The sequence below is a fragment of the Spodoptera frugiperda genome, chromosome 29 (genome assembly GCF_023101765.2).
Source record: "Spodoptera frugiperda isolate SF20-4 chromosome 29, AGI-APGP_CSIRO_Sfru_2.0, whole genome shotgun sequence".
Classification (NCBI taxonomy): Eukaryota; Metazoa; Arthropoda; class Insecta; order Lepidoptera; family Noctuidae; genus Spodoptera; species Spodoptera frugiperda.
In genome coordinates this window covers 6,474,871-6,496,103 of record NC_064240.1, presented here as the reverse complement: position 1 = coordinate 6,496,103, position 21,233 = coordinate 6,474,871, and the positions used below count along the sequence as shown (strand labels likewise).

The following is a 21,233-nucleotide window of genomic DNA, read 5'->3' as shown; positions in this document are numbered from 1 at the left end:
CTTGTGAAAAACTTATTGCTAATGAAAGAATAATGATATGTCTTTGTTCTTAGAATCGCGGTTCTTGATGGTTTCGCTTCTTGAATTGTACTTTTTTGTTTTCGTGTTTGAATCTGTTGAGTGTGTAAATTACATTTTATGTAATCTGTACCCAGTCACCTTGTACGTACTTACAGAGTTTTAATGTAAAAATAAGACGAAAAATAATTATTGCAAAACTATAATTACAAGAATGTGCAAGAAATTATGAGTTTGTTCTTATACGTATAGATTCCGTCAGTCTTTTGTATTTCCTAGTAAAAATGCAAATAAAAGTGTACTTGTAGTAAAAAACGTTTTAAATAATTGCTCCTATTAAGGTTCTAATGTCGCATTTGATTAGCACCCGATCAGTTTCCCCAGCATTAAACTAACATTGTAGCTGGACTAAAGTATTCACAATAAGAGGCAAAAGCGTCGTTTCTCAGAATTCATGATCGTGTTACCTCGCACTGCCGCCAATTAAACTGCGTTCTACCCTCGTTTTGCTTTTATTCCACACACGATACGCGGATTGAGTCGGCACTAACTTACGCCGTCTGATAGGTATTTTAAAAGAATTCCTTTAGTACAAGATTAACATTTAATGCTACTTTAGAGCCGCGGGATGATATCAGTGTTAACAATAAAATGGCGATCTCAGCTTTGGTATGTGAAAGGAAAGAAGGCTTAATTATATGAGTTTGTATTGGCATTTTGTTTTAAACCAAATGAGAGGAGGTTAATGAACTCCTTAAATGAGCACACATGACTAATATAATAATGATTTCGGCTCTCGTTTGTAGCTAAGGGAAAGATCAAGGAAAATGTATAATAATGTTAAGAAAGTAAGCTTGGGAGTTTACCGTAATCTCACGATTATTAATAAAAGGTTTATATACCAAGTTTCCCCTATTATTATGTCATTCTTGTGCATTTAGTGATGTAACGTGATTCTTGCTATAGACTACCAAACTAACACTCGGAAGTCCATAAAATCTGATTCACGAACACGAAAGTCGATGACGCAGAATTTATCATCTTCAGAAAAGAATTTTGTTAGAAATACGTATTTGGTTCGACCCATATACCGCCGGAGATTACAAAGCACGTTTTAAATCTTTTACGAAACATTCAATTCCCGAACCCACGTCTATGAAGATTTAATTTCAAAAATCGAATAATCCAAAACGACTTCGTGTACGTTCGGTACCCACACGAATATCGGGTTCCATTATGGCGTTCCGCAGAGAAAATGTTTTATTGGCCTTGTCGCCTCTCCAGCCAGCAATAAAGGGCAAGACTATCGTGGTGTATAAAACGCACCTTTATTATTTCTTTGTTTTGCATTGGATTGTTCGACTTCGCGTTTGCCGTATCGACAATCGGATTATGAACGCAACCACAGTCGCAACGTCGACTCGCTGCTATTTTCATATCGATTGATGCAAAACTGACGATTTGAAGTTTTGAAACGCTTAACGGTAAATTGGACCGTTGTATATACCTAGAATGTAATTTATGGATTTTCAGTGTATTTAATGTCACATGTGCAGAGTTTGTGTACGAAAATCTAAAGTTACATCCAATAAATCGATAAACCGTTTTTGACAAAAGGTAACGGTACCTGATGTGCTCCCAATAACAGAATTAAGGTTGCAAAAAATGCGTGCCCCATTCACTGAATCGGTAATTTGCATGCGTAACATCAAACCGTAACTACCTCGCTTCGGCTCCGGCCCGAATTATCCAGAATAAGGTGCAATAAAGTTTATACTTTTTTATTTAGGACATAAATTGTTGAGTCACGGAATTCACTAACCAGATTGATGCACGTTGATACTTTTTGTATAAGATTAAAATGTCTTAGTATTTTGAATTGGAAACTTACATTTTTTTAACCGTTTTCTTCATTCCTGTCAATGTAGCCAGTGCTAAAATCCAATATATGTTAATATTCACTTAATGGTCTTTCATTGAATGAAAATATTTAGAAACTACAAAAATATGACAAATATATTTGTATCATAAGTAAATATTTTTTTCCGAGAATACAAACTAATTTACAAAAATAAATTTCCTATTTATAGAAATTGTATATAAATATAACTAGTAAATGTTAATAGAATTTTAATAGCGTCGACTTTTAGTCGCAAGCGGCTTCGTTTAATGTCTAATCGCTGGTAGCGTATACCGGTCACCGGTAACCATTCGCTGGAGCGGTCAGCTGCGGTCATTCCAACCCAACTTGATACGTTGACAATTCAATACCTTGCATCAGAGATAAAGCCTATTACAAAATATCACATGACATTTTGAACGGCACTGCCCATAAAAATCTTTGTGGGGGTCCTAGAGAAATGATTGTTTATGAAATAGAGTTCGGTTGTGTTTATATTATTTAGCGTGCTACTGCTGTTCATCATAACAATAATGGTCTGATAACATTCCAATTCTTTTAAAACGCGATAGGATACATGTAAACACAAACTTTTTAATTTTTCTACTAGATAATCGGCCACTACAAGAGATTCTTCGTCTCCTAAAAAGTGTGTATTCAAGTTTGATACTCAAGCAGAATATAGTCAAACCAGAGAAAACGAATCTATAAATTCGTTATGGAACATGCAAAGAACTTGCTTCGCGTATCCGACCAAATATTTGCTGAGCAATCACATCCGACGTACAAATTGAATTGAATGAAATTGAAAAGCTTAGTCTGATTTATTTCAAGTATTACGAACAATGTTATAAGTTCTTAGAAACTTACAAAAAGTAGAAAAATATATTTTATTCTATTCAAATGTTTAATTTCTCACCAATTAACGTTAATGTCCAATTTATTTGACAACTTACCTTAAAATAGATGTATAATATTCTCAAAGATAATAAATATTCAATTACTAATTAATTACAGAGAATTATTAAAACACAACGAACATTTTCACTGCCCATTACACTAGTTTGTGTTATAAATTTACTAACCAAAATGAGTCTCGTTTAAAATAATGGGAATGAATAATTTCGATGTACGAAACAGCCGTTTTGTACCTATTCGAATAAATGAAAATAGAAATAAAATGTAAACTTTAATAATCGAGAGAATCGGTATCAAACAAGCAAACAAGTTAATAAAAGCACGTTAGAATTTATTGGTGACTCGTCAGAATATTCTTAGAGTGCCCATTGATAAGATAATGTGTGGCCTATGATTCTCGATTACTTGACTGCACCGACTGCATACCATTGCACCTCACTAAAGGCGCTGAAGGTATAAGATAACATAGTGGTGCGACTCACTGGTATGCCGCATACCTGTCTATACTCTATAGCAAAATCTTCTACTTCGGTATGCATGGCCCTTTCGTACAGATTGGAAAGGTGAAAACCTGTTACGTATCACGCAATGGATCACGTTCGTTCGTATGTTGTGCGTGTCTTTATTTTGTAAAAACAATTTTACCGGGAAATTTGGTTTTATCGTAGATGTCTGTGCTGAGTTGTCTTGTAATTTATTACTTGTACTAATATTTTGATTTTCTGCTAAATCTGAGGGCTTGGAATCCTTAAAATATCATCTATTCAAAAATTTTAAAACTCACGTGCCATTTCTTACACATTAGGTATCATTTGATTTTCTGTTACGTATCTTAAGAGCTATTTTCACATCTTTATGTGAATATTCCTTTATTTTTCATATTGCCTCTGCAGTAAAAATTAACCTTTCATATTTTGTTACAGGTAAGCATTCCAAACGGCAAAAGTCTCAATGGCGGGTATGGCATTCGAGTTCAAACTGAGCTTACCCTTTGAAGCTTCATTCTAACATGCGTGTAAGTGTACAATGATGCGTGCTCCCTAGATATGACAGTAAAAATAATCGCTGCGCTCATTTAGTTAAGTGATATGCACTTAAAGGAGTAAAAGGAAATAAATGCTGTTAGAAAATTGCATTGTCAGGTAAATTGTTACATAACATGCATTTATGGCAAGGGTTTGCAATTAAATTGGATCTCAAGAATTATGTTTTTGTTTTAATATTCCTGAAGAAATTACAGATAATGTAATCGTATTGTATACTGCTAATAAATAAACTACCTACGTTAAAGTAAATCATGAATCAATGAAGAAAACAAAAATGAACAAAATCTATATATGTACGTACAGTACTTAAACCATATTCAAATTATGAATAATACTCCAAAATATTTGTGTCACCAAAACCAATAAGACGCGACAGCTCATAAATGGAACTGTTAATCGTTTCCAGTGTTTGTAGATCCACGGCCTTTGATTATACACCGAAGGGAATGTCTTTTGAAGTCCACCGCGAGGCCGGTGGTCCACATTTACAGTTTCTTTTTGTTCTCACATCACAGCTTCCGTCCATTCGCATTGTCCATTAAAGGATCATAGGCCATTATGCTAAGCAGTTTGTCGAACTCTATATTACTTTATTACACCCATTATTTTGTTTGTGACCGTATTTTTATTAGAAGGCATAAAACGGATGAAGTTGATTTTGGGGAGTGATGTTTGATGTCAACATAGATTATGTTTGATTACGGTTGATGTTAGCATATCAAATATTATGAAAATTAAGTAATGCGGCCTACTTTTAGTTGCGTAAACAGTTAGTAAATTCATTAATATAGAAATCAATAAAGATATTCAAACACAGATATAACTGTGATTCAATTATAAAGATTTGTTTCCAATCATTTGTTATCGTCCAAAAAAATTATACTTTTATTTATCCTTTGGACTAGTCACCATCTGACGTGAACCAGTACAACATCAATTTCAATTGCTAATCCAAACGTTGACGCTAAATGAAAAACGTATACATTTTTAAATTTCAAATCAAATCCTTTCTGTATTCTCTTTGCATTTCCGCCCACATGCGAGTTGCTGCTGTAAAATATTAATAATACAATTCCAGTACTATTTTCGTAGTCATTCCCTGCTTTAAGAGGATTTTGCGGCAGTGAGACGTTTACAAGGGCCGTAACAATGTTATTCTTTGCCTTGACAAGCTCAGGCGGGAAGCCGACCGATCAATCATCGAATAGTGCGGTACGGTCGGGCGACGTGCCAACTGTCGATTTGTCGATCCGGATGCCGATATCGATAGGAATCGGAACTCGTGTTTCGTGTTGTTGGTTTCTGTTCGTAATTATTTAAAGGAGTATGCATTTGTTGTTATTAAAATGATGTTCGTGTTCGTGTCGATTCCATGTAAAGGAAATGATAATACTAATGACTATACTAGCAAGATGATCAAAATGTTTTAATCAATTTGAAGAGGAAACAACATGATGTTATGAACGTGTGATGCACCGCCTTCACCCTTCAGAGGATGTCACCTACAGACATCACTATGTTTAAGCCCCTTTCCGGGGGGATTTAATCGGGATAATACATGTGTCGCATCTTATTACCAAACTGAGATTGTGGCAGGAGCAAACAAGCTGTAGGCCCTCTCTATTGCGAGTCAACATGATATCACTTACGGGACCTTTCCTCGCAAAGTGTATTTGTATTGATGAATTCTTTTTCATCTTTTAGTGTATCCACTTACAAAGAGCGGATTACAATGTTCACAATACATCGATACTTTTATTTTTTCCATCAACGTTTTATCGATCATCGGTTGACCGAAACATCACCTAAAATTGTGACAGTTTGTTTATGACACTTCATTCAAATTACACTGTCGACGATCATCGAGTTCAGAGTGAAATCTTCAAAGTAATCGTAAACTTGTAGAGTTCCCTATCGCTGTTTAATAAAATAAAACATGTTTGATTTTACTGCTCTCTAGTGACAAACGTAATAAATTTCATACTGGGAACTCGTAAAAAGTGTATCGTATATAGACGTCAGCACCCTGTCGACTTAATGTGACGTTGAATTAGTTGCTCTTAACTTTCTAATAAACCAACTGAAATGACATAATAGCGATGAGACGATACTGCACGTGATCACTATTAAAATGGCGCTGTGAGACTCTAAGATAAAATTTTAACAACTTATTTAATAAAGTTAAATGTTTATGTTATGTCATTTTATAGGATTTTTATTCCATTTTCGGTTTTCATAGGTTCATTTGCTTTTATATCGTTAAGGAAATAGTGTCATAAAATATTAGGTAGCAGTTGTTTAAGGTCAATGGTACAATTAAGTGTTGGTTTAAAGTGCAATTATACTAATTGATCTACAAATCTATATAGTACATTGGTTCATCAAAGTATCAGCTATACGTATATGAGGCTTACGTATAAATGCTATAAATAGAATATTATGACAGTGTCAAGTAAAGGTAGAACAAAGTAGATAAGAACACTTAAGAACTACTCCTTGGCTTTGAACTTCTAATGTAATTCAAGAACTTCAAACTGTAATTTTCTTTTATTCATGGCTTATGCAATTTATATCGCCAATTAACCGTAGAACTTTTATGAATACTAAATTAAAGAAATACTTTTTCTTAAGGAATCGACTCAGCACATAAATTAAAGCCATTATTGGTCCTTTATAATGGCCTATGCTAGCAGAAATCTGTCATAATTTATGAATTTTATCATATTACACAATTAATATTGAGTTATTTATAACCCTGTTGTATTAATAATATTTAATAGCTTACGAAGATAATGGATGGCAGAAAAGGACACCTTATCTGGAAAGTGATTGGTTTAATCACCAACGTAGCTTGTTATTTGATACTAATTTTATTGGAGCTTAAAATATAAGGTGACATAATCAGTGAAGTTAGTTAGGCCTGCTCGCAAAGTTTCGCTTGTGGTTTGGCATAGTCCAATGAAGCGGAGTATTTTGGGCTTTGCGTAAATTGGATGGAATAAAAAAACAGTATGCTGCCTTCTGAGGTGTAAAAATACTACTATGGTTGGTGTAAAATTAGATATAAGACATTGTTATAAACTTTTGAAAAATCAGTGATTCAGTTCGTCTTAATATCCACTACAATACTACTACAATCACAAGTTATGAAATCGAAACCTAATCGCGTCACATTTATGTTATGAACAAAATATGGTCCTTTTCTCCGAAAATACAAAGTAATCTATAAAGTTTATGATGAACATTTTATTTGTCTTATAACAATCAAGAGTCAAAATTGTCTCAGTTTCAGAGGAGATAAAACTCGTTTTACTGTTAATAAAAATGTCTGCCAAGTGGTATCCGCCTGTCTGTGGGCGTGATGTGAACCAATCAAAAGATTATAACATGTATCATTTGTGTATTAAAATATCTATGTCTATTTTTGTATCTTCATTAGAAGCAGTAAACATTTTTATTGTGAGAAAGACCGGCGAAGAACTTGCTTATTCTTGTTATCAAGAAATGTATTTGCTTACCATGTTAAAAGTTATATTATGTGTTTTTGGATTAACGTAAACGTTTTTCTAAAAATTCTACACTTAATAAGTCCATCTTTTCATCTACAAATGTACAGACAAAATGACTTAAGAGATACAGAAAAAGCTATAAACGAAAGGTTCAAAATTTCAAACATAAACCAGTATATTATATAAATTGGATAAAGTAAAGAAGCTTCTAAAAGAGTGCGCTGTAAGAAATTTTCGGTAAACCCTACCACAATGTATACAAATGAAATTGAAATGATATTTTAATTAAACATCCAATATAGTAAAACGTACGACACTTCTGTGGTTCTCAATGAATCACATCCTCCACATCCTCAGAGGATCCTTACAAGCTAATGGGTTTTAAATTACCGATAATACGCAGGATCCAAAAGGAACGTCCAGATTATTCGTTCGTATAATTGTAATAGCGCGTGTGAAGAATTTCTTAATTGATATAATAAATTAAATGGCTCAGTAAAGTCTTTCGGCTCTTTTGTGATAACGTGTTAAGATTATGAGATTTATTATAACACGGAAACTGTGTACTAATTGGCGTTTTATGGGGGCATGGGTGTGTTTGTCTTTTGTTTACATTTCGATATAGTTATTAAAAGATTTATTGTTTTATTGGTATTGTAACGTTGTGATGGATGAACATGGTCGTATAAATCTGAAGTTCAATCCTTTAAAAATCAATCGTAAGCTATCTTGTTGATTTCTTTTTTCGAATTTCTGATGGCAAAACATCATCTATGGACATGAGTATAAGCACACAATCTTAACAATGTTTCAACGCCATAATCTTGACAATGCATACATAACCCTTGATGTATACTTGTTCAAATCATTTGTCCCCAAACATTGTATGACAAACAATTTTAACACCTACTGCTATAATGTTTGAACTATAAACAAAAATATCCCTTCAACTTTGACACGTACATTAGTCACCAAACGTTCCCGTGGGACCTCACCTCCGCTTTTCAAAATACTTCTAACCTCTGAAGTGGCCTTTGTTTAAAGTTTAGTAATTTTATGAAAGTATCAGTAAGTGCTGCCTTTAAATTAAGTCGAGTATGACAGGTTTCCCTAGCGATTAGATAAACTAGAGGTCCTCGACTCCGTTGAATAGGATTATGTAAACTAAACATTTGTCTTTATAAGTGTTGTGAAATAATTAGGAATGTTATAGTGATTGTTTGACAAGCCATTCTGACATGATTTCTTTACATATCAAGGTTGCATTTTAGTTGAGCATATTATTGTGTGTTAGTAATAAGCATGAAACGATTCTTGACACAAGTGTCTTAATAATCGAGATAAGTACAATACGAGGTAGTTATTTAAAGTATGCAATCGTTTATTCTTACGAAATGATATCTTAGAACAGTTGTATCAATGTTACAATTCATTCTGAATTAATGTTCCAGTATAGGTATGCACTGCAGTAACGACACAAAGATATATAATAGTCATTATTGCTATTCTAAAGACAAGCACAACTGCTCCAGTACATGAATAAGTCGGTAACCAAATTAGAATAGTCTACTGAGCATTCCAACAGCAAAACTAAGCTGCATTACAATTTTCATCGGTTGAACAATCACACACGGCTTTGATTTACGTAGGTACCATCTTATCTCAGATGAAAAGCCGACTTCTCTAAGATAAAACGAATAAATCACATGTCAGCCGACCGACTTACGCTGCACGAATCCTGAATCTCGTCGGAAAATACCTTCTCCCTTGAAGATTATCTACAACTTTATTTTGTTCTCTGTATTACTATCAATTTATTGTTCCTTATTGAACCACTATTTTGGTAGCTTGTTTGATGTTCTATTTTCGTTGGTTGATATAACGTTAAGATAATTGCGTCTGTGCTATTATTAAGTTGATATTGTATTGTGTATGCCTGATCAACAAGACCCATTGCAGTCAATTCTAATTTGAGATCGAGATTGACATGACATCAGATCATTTACAAACCGATTTATGGCGATATCAATCGGCACTTGATGGAAAGCCATTACGTTGACAATGCACAACTAAGATTATCGAGTTACGTTGTAAGTTAGAGAGATAGTAAGCGCTAGTATATTATAGACAGCAGAAGAAAAATAAAGAAAAACTGTAATAAAAAACAATTCAGGTACAAAATCCATATTAACGGTAGGTCAGTTCCAAGTTGTTCAACAAAATAACCAGTTTTCACCTTCAATAATGAAGTTGTCATTGCGTTCGGAAGTATAAGTAGGGGGCGGCAGGGCAGCCGGTCATTAGCGACCCAACACTCAGAGCCGATAAGATAAGCCAAGTTCGGCCCCTTTAGTCCTTATCGTCACGTCAAAATATTTTATGTGCCGCGATTAGTGGCTGGACAAAAAACTGTAGGAGCAATTATTATGATTGTTTAGTAGTGTGGGAAGTTCGTCCCGTGGATTGTGACTCCGGCTTTATATGAGCACGTCATTCCTTATAGAGCTGAGGGCAGTTGTCCTTGAGAGTGATCCCTTATTTAGCGCAGTTTTTTGTGTGATATAATGCTGTTATGATGGCCGGTTTATTGAATGTAGCCTCAACTTTTTATGAAGATCTTGAAGAATATTATTCTCGTTCTTAAGTTGCTCAACTACATGCTTGACAAATATTTTAGTGAGCTGTTGTTTCAGTGTAACATAATGTTCGACCTTGTCACAGAATTCCTTACACAACTCATCACATCGCCGATATTGTACAGGATGTTGTAAATAAGTACTACGATACCGCTGTCGTAAAAAGGTTTTTGGTGTGCCTAAAACCTATGAATAAAGCATAAGAATTTCAGTCATAACCGTTGCTTTCTTTCGCAAAGTAACCTCGCCTATTCACTTGGACGTAAAAATGTTGAGCAGCATTTTAAGCTTCTCAACACGCAAAGAAAGTAATATTCGTAATGTAGGTATAATGTATTTTCTATTTTCAAGCTAAGCCTGTTAGAAATTCATTTGAGAATATAAGTACTCCTTTTTCCTTGTACTTTATATATTTCGTGATGGAGTAAGTAGCCGGAGATATGATAGGGTTTCTTTTACTAACCATCGAATGCTACTACCGGACGTATTAATGGTGCTTCACTCGTAACTCATTAAGATACTGCTGAATAGAGTTTGTATCATTACTTTTGACTTAACGTACGTTGAATATTGAACAGACCAAACATCTTATTATTAATGGATATGTTAATTTTTTCTATGTAGACTTTCTAAGTACTTTCTTTAGTTCAAGTTTAGTTGGTAAAAAATGAACCTTTTCTCTAAACTGTTTGGGTTTGTTTTTACTCGGTTTAGCCGAAATGTTAAAACATCTGGTTAATATGACCTAGTTCCATAAATATACAATTATTCATTCACACCTAGTAATACCTAATAATAAATTACTAGCCATTAATATTTAAGAAACCAAATATTATACACATCACAGTTAAAACTAAAAGAATGAGAAAAGTTTGACAATCTGTGGTTGGAGAAAAAAAAAACACATTTGATGACCAACACCAACACCGAGGGTGACAGCTGCCATTGTTTCGTCCAAAAATTTACTCAAATTGGATGTCATTTTGTTGCTTTTTACGTAATGAGATTTTAATTCTGGAACACCTTTTGTAAAGTGACTGTGGAATTAAAGAGTCACCTTTTATTTTTACTTTAATTGTGCTTCCTAGAAAATATGGAAATTACTTTTTAATTTTATATTTAAAATAGAGTTTCGACAACTTTGTATGAATTAAGTTGAAAAATATTTAGACTAGAACAGTAAAGAGATTGGTTCAAAATTAAATCTTTTGAAGGCGTTGATCTGTGGGTGGTTGTCTGTTTAGGGGCTTCCTCAGTTTATTTAGTATAATTAATCGGATTACTAGGTTTCAGATTAAGGTCGTTTCATAGATTAAAGCTTTACTATATTTCATTTATGAAAACCAATCTGTGATAAGTATTTAATATTCGATTTCGGTAGTATCCAATTTAGTAAATTATAAAATTTTATGAATTCTCCTTTCCACGTGATTGATCTCTTCTATATAGGTGGATATAATCTCTAAATAGTGAATATTGTAGTAAATAGTAGAGATAATTTGCTACTATTTATCGAAACACTAACAAAGTTACTATCAAAAGCAATCAACATTATAATTTTAAAAGTTAATAACTGAAGCACTAGCACGCAATGTCGAATAACAAGTTTACGTATTCGTAGTACGACACGTACCACTAAGTACGCCATTACGTAGCATTTCCGACAGTAAATTGCGTATCGATGTTCCCGCACTATGTGATTTCACGGTGGAGCGTGTTAATTTTGCCAATATTATCGTCGTTATATGCGTACATTCGACTACATAGGGTTGTTTCCTGTGTACCGTATGCCTTGATTGAGCTGTGTTCTGAATTCGTTTAAGTTAATATGTTGATAAGCTAATTTTCAGATTATGAAGATTATTTCTTAATGGATGTGTTTTTGTGATTTAAACGCATCAAAATCTTTAGTTTCAAATACCTATTTCGTATGTTAGACTTCTAGACTAATTTATTTATTTAACAGTATGTCCAGCAGATGACATATTATTTGGCACCAAATATATTATTGTTGTGTAAACGTAGATAGTACCTTCTTTTATACAGGTAATCAAATGACAAAATGGTATGTGACACTCCTATAAATCAAAGCAATGACAAATCATCACATTTTGTCCAAAAAGGTCAAAAAAGCTCCACAAACCCGCGATGACACACATCCACCAATTACCATTATTACATCCATCCATCTTCGACTGTCCAATGGAAATGCAAACCCATAATTTCCTAAAGTGCGCATTTAGGAGCACATGAGCAACATAAATTTGATCAAACAAATAGCTCGTTACTGTGTAGACTACGTCACAGCGTGCCACCAGCTGCCCATTCATTGTCATTTACTTTGATGCCCTATTGATCCTAGTAGGCGCAACCTTGTTATTAATATACTACAAGCACATAAACTCTTGGTGCGAATATTCTCTATATTTCCTTGGGAAAATGCATAGTGATAATATGATCGTAAAACTTCGTTTACAACCGGTTGACGTAAACTGTGGGTTAACCAAATTATATTGAATTAAATGCACTAAATATGGTGTAGTGAACAGCTGACTGGAAACTGTTATGGACGGTTCTTCAAATTTGCGTTCAAGCTACATGCTAGTGACACTTGATTGAGTTTCATATGCACAGCCATTATGTATTATACGTAAAAGTGCGTTGACAGTCTGACACAGTAATCAATAGCATTGACAATTTCTGTATCGTTACAGTGATATTTCTGTAATGTAAATTTTTCTACTTTAATCCAATTTAAACCTTTTGTTAAACTGAACACACTATCGTCATGTACCTAGTAGGTACACACTACTACATGATCTTCCTTAGCTTCCGAGGATTAGCAATCATGTAAGTCGTGATTACGTTGCATTTTGACAGTGGACCCTCGTGCCCAAAATGGCGGATAATCGTCTTGTTCCCCAATCTTGGACCATAACACGCGTAGACTCCAAAATATATGGAACTATCCCTTTTGTTATGTAAGATCAAAGAGACACTCGGTACGTAGGGAACAAGCGTAATTGATGGTGTCTTTTGTGCATTATTAAGCAACCGTACCTTATTTAATAGTAGTATTACGTGTGATAACTCATTAGTCAATGTACTGCGTTCAGCTACTTTATTCTCGTTTTATGAATAAAATATATTGTTGTTTGTTATTTTTGTATTCAGTTGTTTTGTATAAGTTCTTCTATTTTTGTTTGTAGTGTGTTTTTCTCTTTGATACAATCTCTTTTTGAAGTTATCACGATTTTAATAAAGTGGAATGAATGTGGTCGATTAAGTTTTTTACGGTTCTGAATTTATAAAACACGTAATGTTAAATGCGAAGGGTTAGAAAATGATTTGATACAGTCCAACCCTAAACATTCTCACGCGCGACATCTAATTATCAAATTAAAGTTTTTACGCTCAATACACTAAGCGGCGTAAACGGCACCTGCTGGTTACATAATTGTTCGTCAAACACGCACAAAAAAGTGTAACGTGAGAGGTCACGTGATGATAGTTAAAATAATCACTAATAACACAGCCGGTACTCTAGCGTGCCGTGAGCCTGGACTCATGCTATTAATCAGATCCTTCATTAAGCAAAGACTAATTACTATGCTTAATGGGGAATCTGATAAAATATTACAACATTATGAAAAAGTATAGGGAAAATGTCGGTTGGAATTTTAATATTCTATTAACTGAAGAATGTGAAGTTGTCTAACAAAATATTATTTTCTTACAGAAGCATTTTAATATTCTATTAAAGGAAAGATTGGCAAATATAAAAGACATCATACATGCCTAGCTTTCATATCGGTTAATGATTATAAGTAAACTTAAATGAGAATCAAAATCCGGCAAACAAAAAAAGGGAGAAGTTTCATCACACCTCATATGAGCTAATCTTACTATAACACAGCTCACGTATAAAACACGATTATATACAGACCTGCTCTAACAAGACAAGTATACACAGTCACGCACACTTTGCGTATAGGAGCTCTGTGCTCGTATTCCATTCGCCACCGGCACGCGTGGCTCGACTCGAATGCATTTCACATGCAAACCATGCCTTAGCCCACGCCTGCGTCAGTTGTTCAGAATCTCTAAGTTTAATGAAGGCTTTCGTTCCTACCGTGGGTTTCAGTGAATGATTGAGCTTATGTGCGTTATACAGTTAACTTTGAGGTGTTTGTGTGGGATCTTCACGGTTTAGCTCTGAATTTGAATTTAGTTACTGGGTTAATTGCTATTCGTAGTCTTAGTTGACTGACGAGTGCAAGTGTATGTGGTAAATGAAGATTTCGGGCTCAATACAATGATCGATTATTGTTAATTTCCTTATTTATCTACGACATAAATGCTAAATAGTGCGTGCGAAGAAAAATCATATACTCTATATTATACATTGTATATTATACAAAGTTAAACAATAAGCCCTAAAACCACAAACATATACCCTTTAACCCTAAGTTCGTGACAAAACATACACTAACCGCTAACAGCTATAAAACATTTTTTCCAAGCCACGTCCTCATCGACCCTCCAGGTCGCTGTCAATTCAGCAATCGTTAGTATCACAACAACTTCCTTTGTATCTTTTGTTCACGCAATTTGCGTCACACGAGAGCTAATGAAGCTGTCTGGGGCGATGCGGGGGACCTCGATTTGGACAGTGGGCGAATAACAAGGGCACGGGCGAATAATACGAGAATTAACTAAAACAGGATAATGAAGTGTTCATAAAATGTGGTTTGTTTGTTTATTTGTTAGGAGATTTTGTGTATAACGGGTTGTTAAGGTGATGTTTAAGTTGTAGACAGTGAGTAAGGTTTGTTATATGAAATGTTTTGTTTCTATAAAGTAGGAAGAAATCACGTGTAACAGAAAAAAAATGCTGGAAAGAAATAGAACGCGTTTTGCTCACAAAGTAAATACCTTTAAAAGTAATTTATGGTGAAATAAATTGCTCAACTGTATATTAAAATATGTAACAGAAAAATATTAACTAGAAAATTACCCGCAAAGTGACATAAAATTCCTAAGCAATTTCAGCAAACACATACATTATTCCTTCGTAAACCGTCAAAAAGTAAAAAAAAAAAGTTAAACAAAGAAAAAGTGAACTAAAAATTATGCATGAAAAACACACAGTGCCGACAAAGACGTATTAATTTGCTACACTATGCAATTTTGCTAGAAAAAAGGACTGGAAGCCATTATAAAAAACACGGTCCTCGCGTACCGAGCTATGAATAGGTAACTAGGGTTCACAGTTGATACGTCAAACGGACGGAAACACGACCTTTAATTAAACGCCTGACATTAGGAAATTTAACTGCCGATATCCGTATTGATTCGTTTCACTTTACATCGAATCGTTTACGGCATTAAAAATTTAATTAGCCGTCCACCTGACAAGTAATCCTTCTCTTTTTGACACTTGAGTAATGAGAGAGAGGTGAGAGGTCTGATAAATTCTTGGTAGCGGTAGGAAGCGGCGTCGAGGCGCATATCCGGCCCATTGTTAGGAGTACGGTCCTTGAACGTCTTTACTAATTAGTCAAAAGCGTAAGCGGTTGTGTGACGGTAATTACGTCATATTGTAGAGCTGTGAATGCTTTGTCAACCGGCATTGTTGTTAAACGCAATAATTATGCCAAAGCTATGGTATTCATAGCATATTGTTATGAGCCTAGAATTACTGCATAAGGAAAGCTGCAATTCTCACAAGTCGACAAAATTACTGCAGTATAACTGTCAAGTACATACATACGGTTTCCAAACCCTGACACGATTATAAATGCACCTATTCGCAAACGTGACAATCACGACCGCTTGCGAGCAATGTTCATACGCTCCTAAACGCTTAATCTTATCGCTTAGTCTCCTTCACCCAGGGTTGAAGCGGAGCGGCGGCTAAATGACGCGTGTAAGGCAACGCGAAGCAATTTGGCAGCAATTCCCAGGCCGGCTTAGTGCAATAAGACTTCACTATTTTCACGGAAAATAATATTTGAGCAGGAACATTGATCCTCAAATAGATCTCTTGTAATGGTCTAGATATTTTCTGTCGTTTGCCAATGTATGTATCAAGTAGGCATTTTATGAGGACACTTATGAGGTAGTAGACATACGAGAAGCTATATTTATTGTAAAGACATTGAATAAATTGCGGTTGGATAACCAAACCTATATGTATTATTTAAACGTATAACAATATATAACTGACTGTTACATACGTTCATGACGTGACAGAAATCAGTCATCATTACTTCGCTCTTTCATCTCAATATTTTCTACTTGCACGGAAGACTACAATTTATGCTCATACACAGTATCGGTAAAGATCATACAAAGAAAATAGGTTAATGTAATGTCAGACATTATTGATATTTACATCCTCCTTTTGCCTCAAAATTAAGATATATTTGAAGCCTGTAGATACAGATACCTACATTACAATAATAATATAAATCCGTAGCAGTACTAAATGGAAATTGATCACTGTATTCCGTAGTATACTGTAAGTGACAGATCACTAGACCGTAGCTAGTATATTAAGTAAGTATTTCCCTCGGTCGAGTCCGTACACTCCCTTGGGACAATCGGTTACACAATGCCTGTATACTATTTTTATTGTAGTCCCAAAGCCCATTAGCATAGTAAATTACCTAATGCGATTGTAGGTAGGTACTCTATAATATGTTTACCGGCTATCACTTATTACGTGCCAGTGAAAATATTATGGCTACTCGACATTATGTAGAAAATAAACTACAATCATAAAATTAGATGGTTAATATTGATAGCCAATGAATTAGGAATATTGATTACACTTTTTTGCTGACGGAATATAAGTAAAGGAATTTAAATAAAATTATAATTATCCTAAGTAGAAATAGATTTCAGAATAAGTGTTTCCGAATACTAAATCTTTTTCAAATTATTCACTGAAACATTTCTTTAGATAGAGCAAACAAATCTTAATCCGCCAACTAAATTCCAATCCAAAGTTCCTTATCCATAAATTTTATTTCCAAAATTTTCATTGTCAAACTTTACGAGGAGAACTTCTAAAACAAATCTTACTATTGTTTTCTTATAATATCGTTGCTTCAGTGACTATTATTGCGCAGTTACTCTTACAAAACAACTTAAAGATATTTGGCAAAGGATTTGCGGAGTTTGGTTAAGTTGAGCTCCTGAGGAGCGGAATATTGAACCGTGCCAAATATTTTGTGATCAGTATAAGTATACCAGAATAGGAGAATGAAGTATCAATGTATTGTAAATGGGAATTGAGAAAAATAAATAACGCAATCATACTTACTAGAGATATTTCCTCGAGTATCGAATGATATCGTTAAGTCCCACGCAAGAGATAGTATAACCTGAATAGCACACAGTTTTACTAATATTTGTATCGATATATGTTTTCCGTGTATTGGCCTCTACTTTTATAATTCCCCATTGATATACGATAGATAAATGTTCCTAGCTTTTTCTCTTGCTACGATTTCGAAAATGAATTTATTTATTTTACTTAACCCGCCACTGGTGACGTGTATTTGTCTTACATAGTCAGTGACCCTGGTCTCCTGCACCGTGATTTTGTGGTTTATGTATTATTTTTTTATTATTATTAGATTTTTTAGATAGATATTTTGAATTAGAAACGATATAAAATAGGACATTGACATTGGAAGGACACAAAATGACATAAATATACAAATAGAAAATAAAAGAGATAAAATTTCATAGAAAGGACATAAAAATAAAACGCCCGTATTGCTGTTGCGGGGTGGTCTAATGGTAGAGGGCGTGTAGTAAAGCAGCTACTCGAAATCGCAACCTAATTCGATAAACAGTTTAAAAATTATTCTTAGTTTTTAAATTACCCGGTCTCATAGACATATAGGTCACCAATGGCGGGTTAAAGTACAAGTAATATTTGCTCTCTGTCTAACTTATTAGTAGTTAACTAATAAGTTTTGTATAAAAATAACTTATTCCATATTTTATAAAATTTTATAGGCGCTTGTGAAGGCGATCACAATTATCCAGACCCATAATTCAGAACACATAGCATTTACTTCTATTCCTTTAGCCAGACGTACCTCGACGCAGTCACGAAACTATTTCAGTGGAACCTCAGCTTAAATAAAGTACAGAACAAACTTAGGTGTCTGCCAAGACTTGCTAAGGTCCTGAATATTGCAAGCAGGTAGTGCTATCTCCCTCGCCCGGCCAATGGATATATTTCAATATTTTATGTGTCTAGCCACTACGAGGTTCATTTCCTTTAGAAGCCTCCTATAACACGCTAAATGTGTTATCCAACACTTTATGTATTTGCAAAAACAAGTCATTATGTTTAGCTCTTAAAATTATATTGCAAACGGAAACAACTAATGATGATGAACAATTTAATGAAAGTTGCTTCATTTTGAAAGTAAATTAGGGATTTACTTAACACATCACATTCATTACAAAGATTAAAGTTTATGTGAGTAGTTTACAAATAATAATTGATGTTGTAATCGACAAAACATAGGAATTTCGAACATTTGAATGATAAAGTGAGACTGTTGCCTTGAGAAACAGTTGTATGATAGCTAAATTATTTAAATGAATACACATAGATTTACAAGTTTATTGATATCACATTGTTGTTGTGGGAGATTCAAGTCGATAGGTGTCGTTTATAGATTGAAATCGATATTCGATGTCATTATGTATACCATTGAATGCAGTTACAATATTACATTCATATCTTTTCACATTGACTATATTATGTCATGTTGAAATCATTTAAGAAACTTAATACAGAAGAAGTATTTGAGCCGAATAATTGTTAGATAAAGGGTAAAGTTAACGTTATCTGCGCTATTAATTGAATCTTTTCCTCAATTAATTATTGAATAAAGTTTCCTTATTTCACTTTATTACAGTGTCTTCCTAATGATATTTTTTCATCGAATTAAGCCAATAACTTTTCTATTGACATCTAATGACTCCTTCACTTAATTTTCTGCCACATAAATTACGTCTATCAACACGACATTTGAAGGCATCCATCATAGAAAGTGGTACATAAAACAATTTTACCTTGCTCCTATCTAGATTATTACCGTTGATAGCAAACTGTAATTATTGGTTGTATTCAACGAACTGTAATTTGCGGACCATACTGTAATTGGTGGAATATGTGTCGGTCTCTTTTTATGTTTGTTTTATAATATGTTTCCTTTTTTGCTTGCGTTATTATAACACCTTGCAACATAATTTACATTTGACTAATAATAATTTAGGTCTTAATCAAACCAGAGCTGTGTCTACAAATACTTAGCTTCCATATTGTTCGCTCAGAACATTTCTCATGCAACATTCAAGCCAATAAATTAAATTATGAATAGAATGAAGGTACCTACTCGGGGACTACACCTCGAATGTTTGACAAATTGGATTAAGCGTCTACAATGTGTTCATAGAGATAATTCCAGGATAACATAATAGGATATGGTAACGAAGTTACTTAGACTGAAATAAACAGTCGTGCATCCCCATTCATGAGACCACACTCGTCTTCCTTATCCTAATAGCTTTTTATTTTGACTTAATGCGTTCTTAGATAACCAAAGCGCTCAAAATAGCAGCAATAATTCATTATTTTCAAGTACTCCACCTAAATAAACTACACAAACATCAAAGACAATCGTAATAAATATTTTAATTGCAAAAGACTTGAGCCATTCTGACATCTGTAATTCAGATTCGCTCAATGAATCATAATAACAACATTTATCAGAATAATTAAACATTACATGAGAACTAGTAGTTAGCAACAATGAAGTCTGGGATTCAGGTACTCATTTACGGCTTTGATTGTTAAGTTGTTCGTAGAAACTGAACAATGCTTTAGAGAAATATATAGGTATCCTGTTTGCGGTTTTGTACTATCGTATTTTGAGGTTGTATTGCGGGGTCACGGACAGGGTTTCGTAATATGCGTGAGCGTAATCGTAAACATGAAAAGCGGTGCGCGTAAATAGCGCAAGCGGTGAGCGTAAATCTTTTGAGCGATCGTTAAGCACAACCGCGCTGTGAACGTCAGTTTATCGATTGCATTACATCGCCCTACACAGCGACCGCAATGCTGTGGCCCTCGAATTTTAATTATTCACTTGCCATCTACATTTTTAATCACACCCCATGTTCGGGAATTTCACGCGTACTCAAAACATGGCCGACCTGTCATGGAATAAAAAACCAAAGATAGAATTATCAACGGAAATTTCAACCACAAAAATAAGTTATGTTTGACGTTTCTGTCCCAGCAGTTAAAACAGTAATTACGAAAGAACCCGTCTAACGTTTCCCCAGGGTATTCTACTAAAACGTAATTTACGCTGGCTGAAATTCGAGGGGTATCTACAAAAAAACGAGTCGCATCTACATGTCGCTTGCATTCGACGACGCGACTCATTTCTGAGAAGACAAATTACGGAATCCGTGGCAGTCGGCCGCGTAAAAAATGCAGCAATTAACTACCAGACGACGGTACCGGAATAACTATCGCTATTTCGGGTGAACGATCATTTCGCTCGTTATTTTAGACTGTTTACGGTTTTTTTGTCAACAAATAGTTTTAGGGTGGGAATAAACAAATTATAACTATCTCGCTTCTATCAAACTTCAAAGGCAAACAGTTTGTAGACAATGTTAGATCGGTACATTATTCGAAACGACTTCATTCAAAGCTTGTTTCATTCTAGTTTCTTATTAATGTCGGAGTGAGCGAACGTCTGTTAGAAATTACAAATGAACCTGGCCAATATTAATGTGGTAGCATCTCTAGCTCGAGGCGTATGCTCGTTTAAACCGCACAGATTTATGATCCATAAGCCAGTCGAAAAGTAAATCGTAAAAACGAGAGGCAGTTTGCACTTGCTATGCCAATAAAATAATAAAGCAATAAAAATATACATTCAACTCAACGGGGCGCATGTTTCAACTGTGGAGAGGTTAAATTGCTTCCATTCGTGGCGATAATTGTCAGTTATTTTGTAAGGGACGGGTAAATTATGAAATGTGGTTGTTAGCGGTCCGATTAATATTATCAAAGCGGTTTGGAGTCCTAATAACGCTTAGATAGCTGTTGTCAATTAATTATAAAGGCAAAATGCAGTGTAACATAATCAGTTAT

The 21,233-nt window shown here is 34.4% G+C and overlaps 1 protein-coding gene across 10 annotated transcripts in view; it reads left to right on the top strand.

The window, feature by feature from the left end:
• Positions 1-21,233, top strand: part of LOC118268218 (uncharacterized) — a 102,586-nt gene that overhangs the window by 44,960 nt on the left and 36,393 nt on the right. Inside the window, exon 1 of one of the 10 annotated variants that reach the window (XM_035582602.2) lies at positions 3,831-3,851. The exons of the other annotated variants lie outside the window; for them this stretch is intronic. Coding sequence (XP_035438495.1) covers positions 3,846-3,851 — 6 coding nt within the window. The 5' untranslated portion in view covers positions 3,831-3,845. Of the gene's footprint in view, positions 1-3,830; positions 3,852-21,233 lie in introns of those variants that run through there. 10 annotated transcript variants of the gene reach the window in all.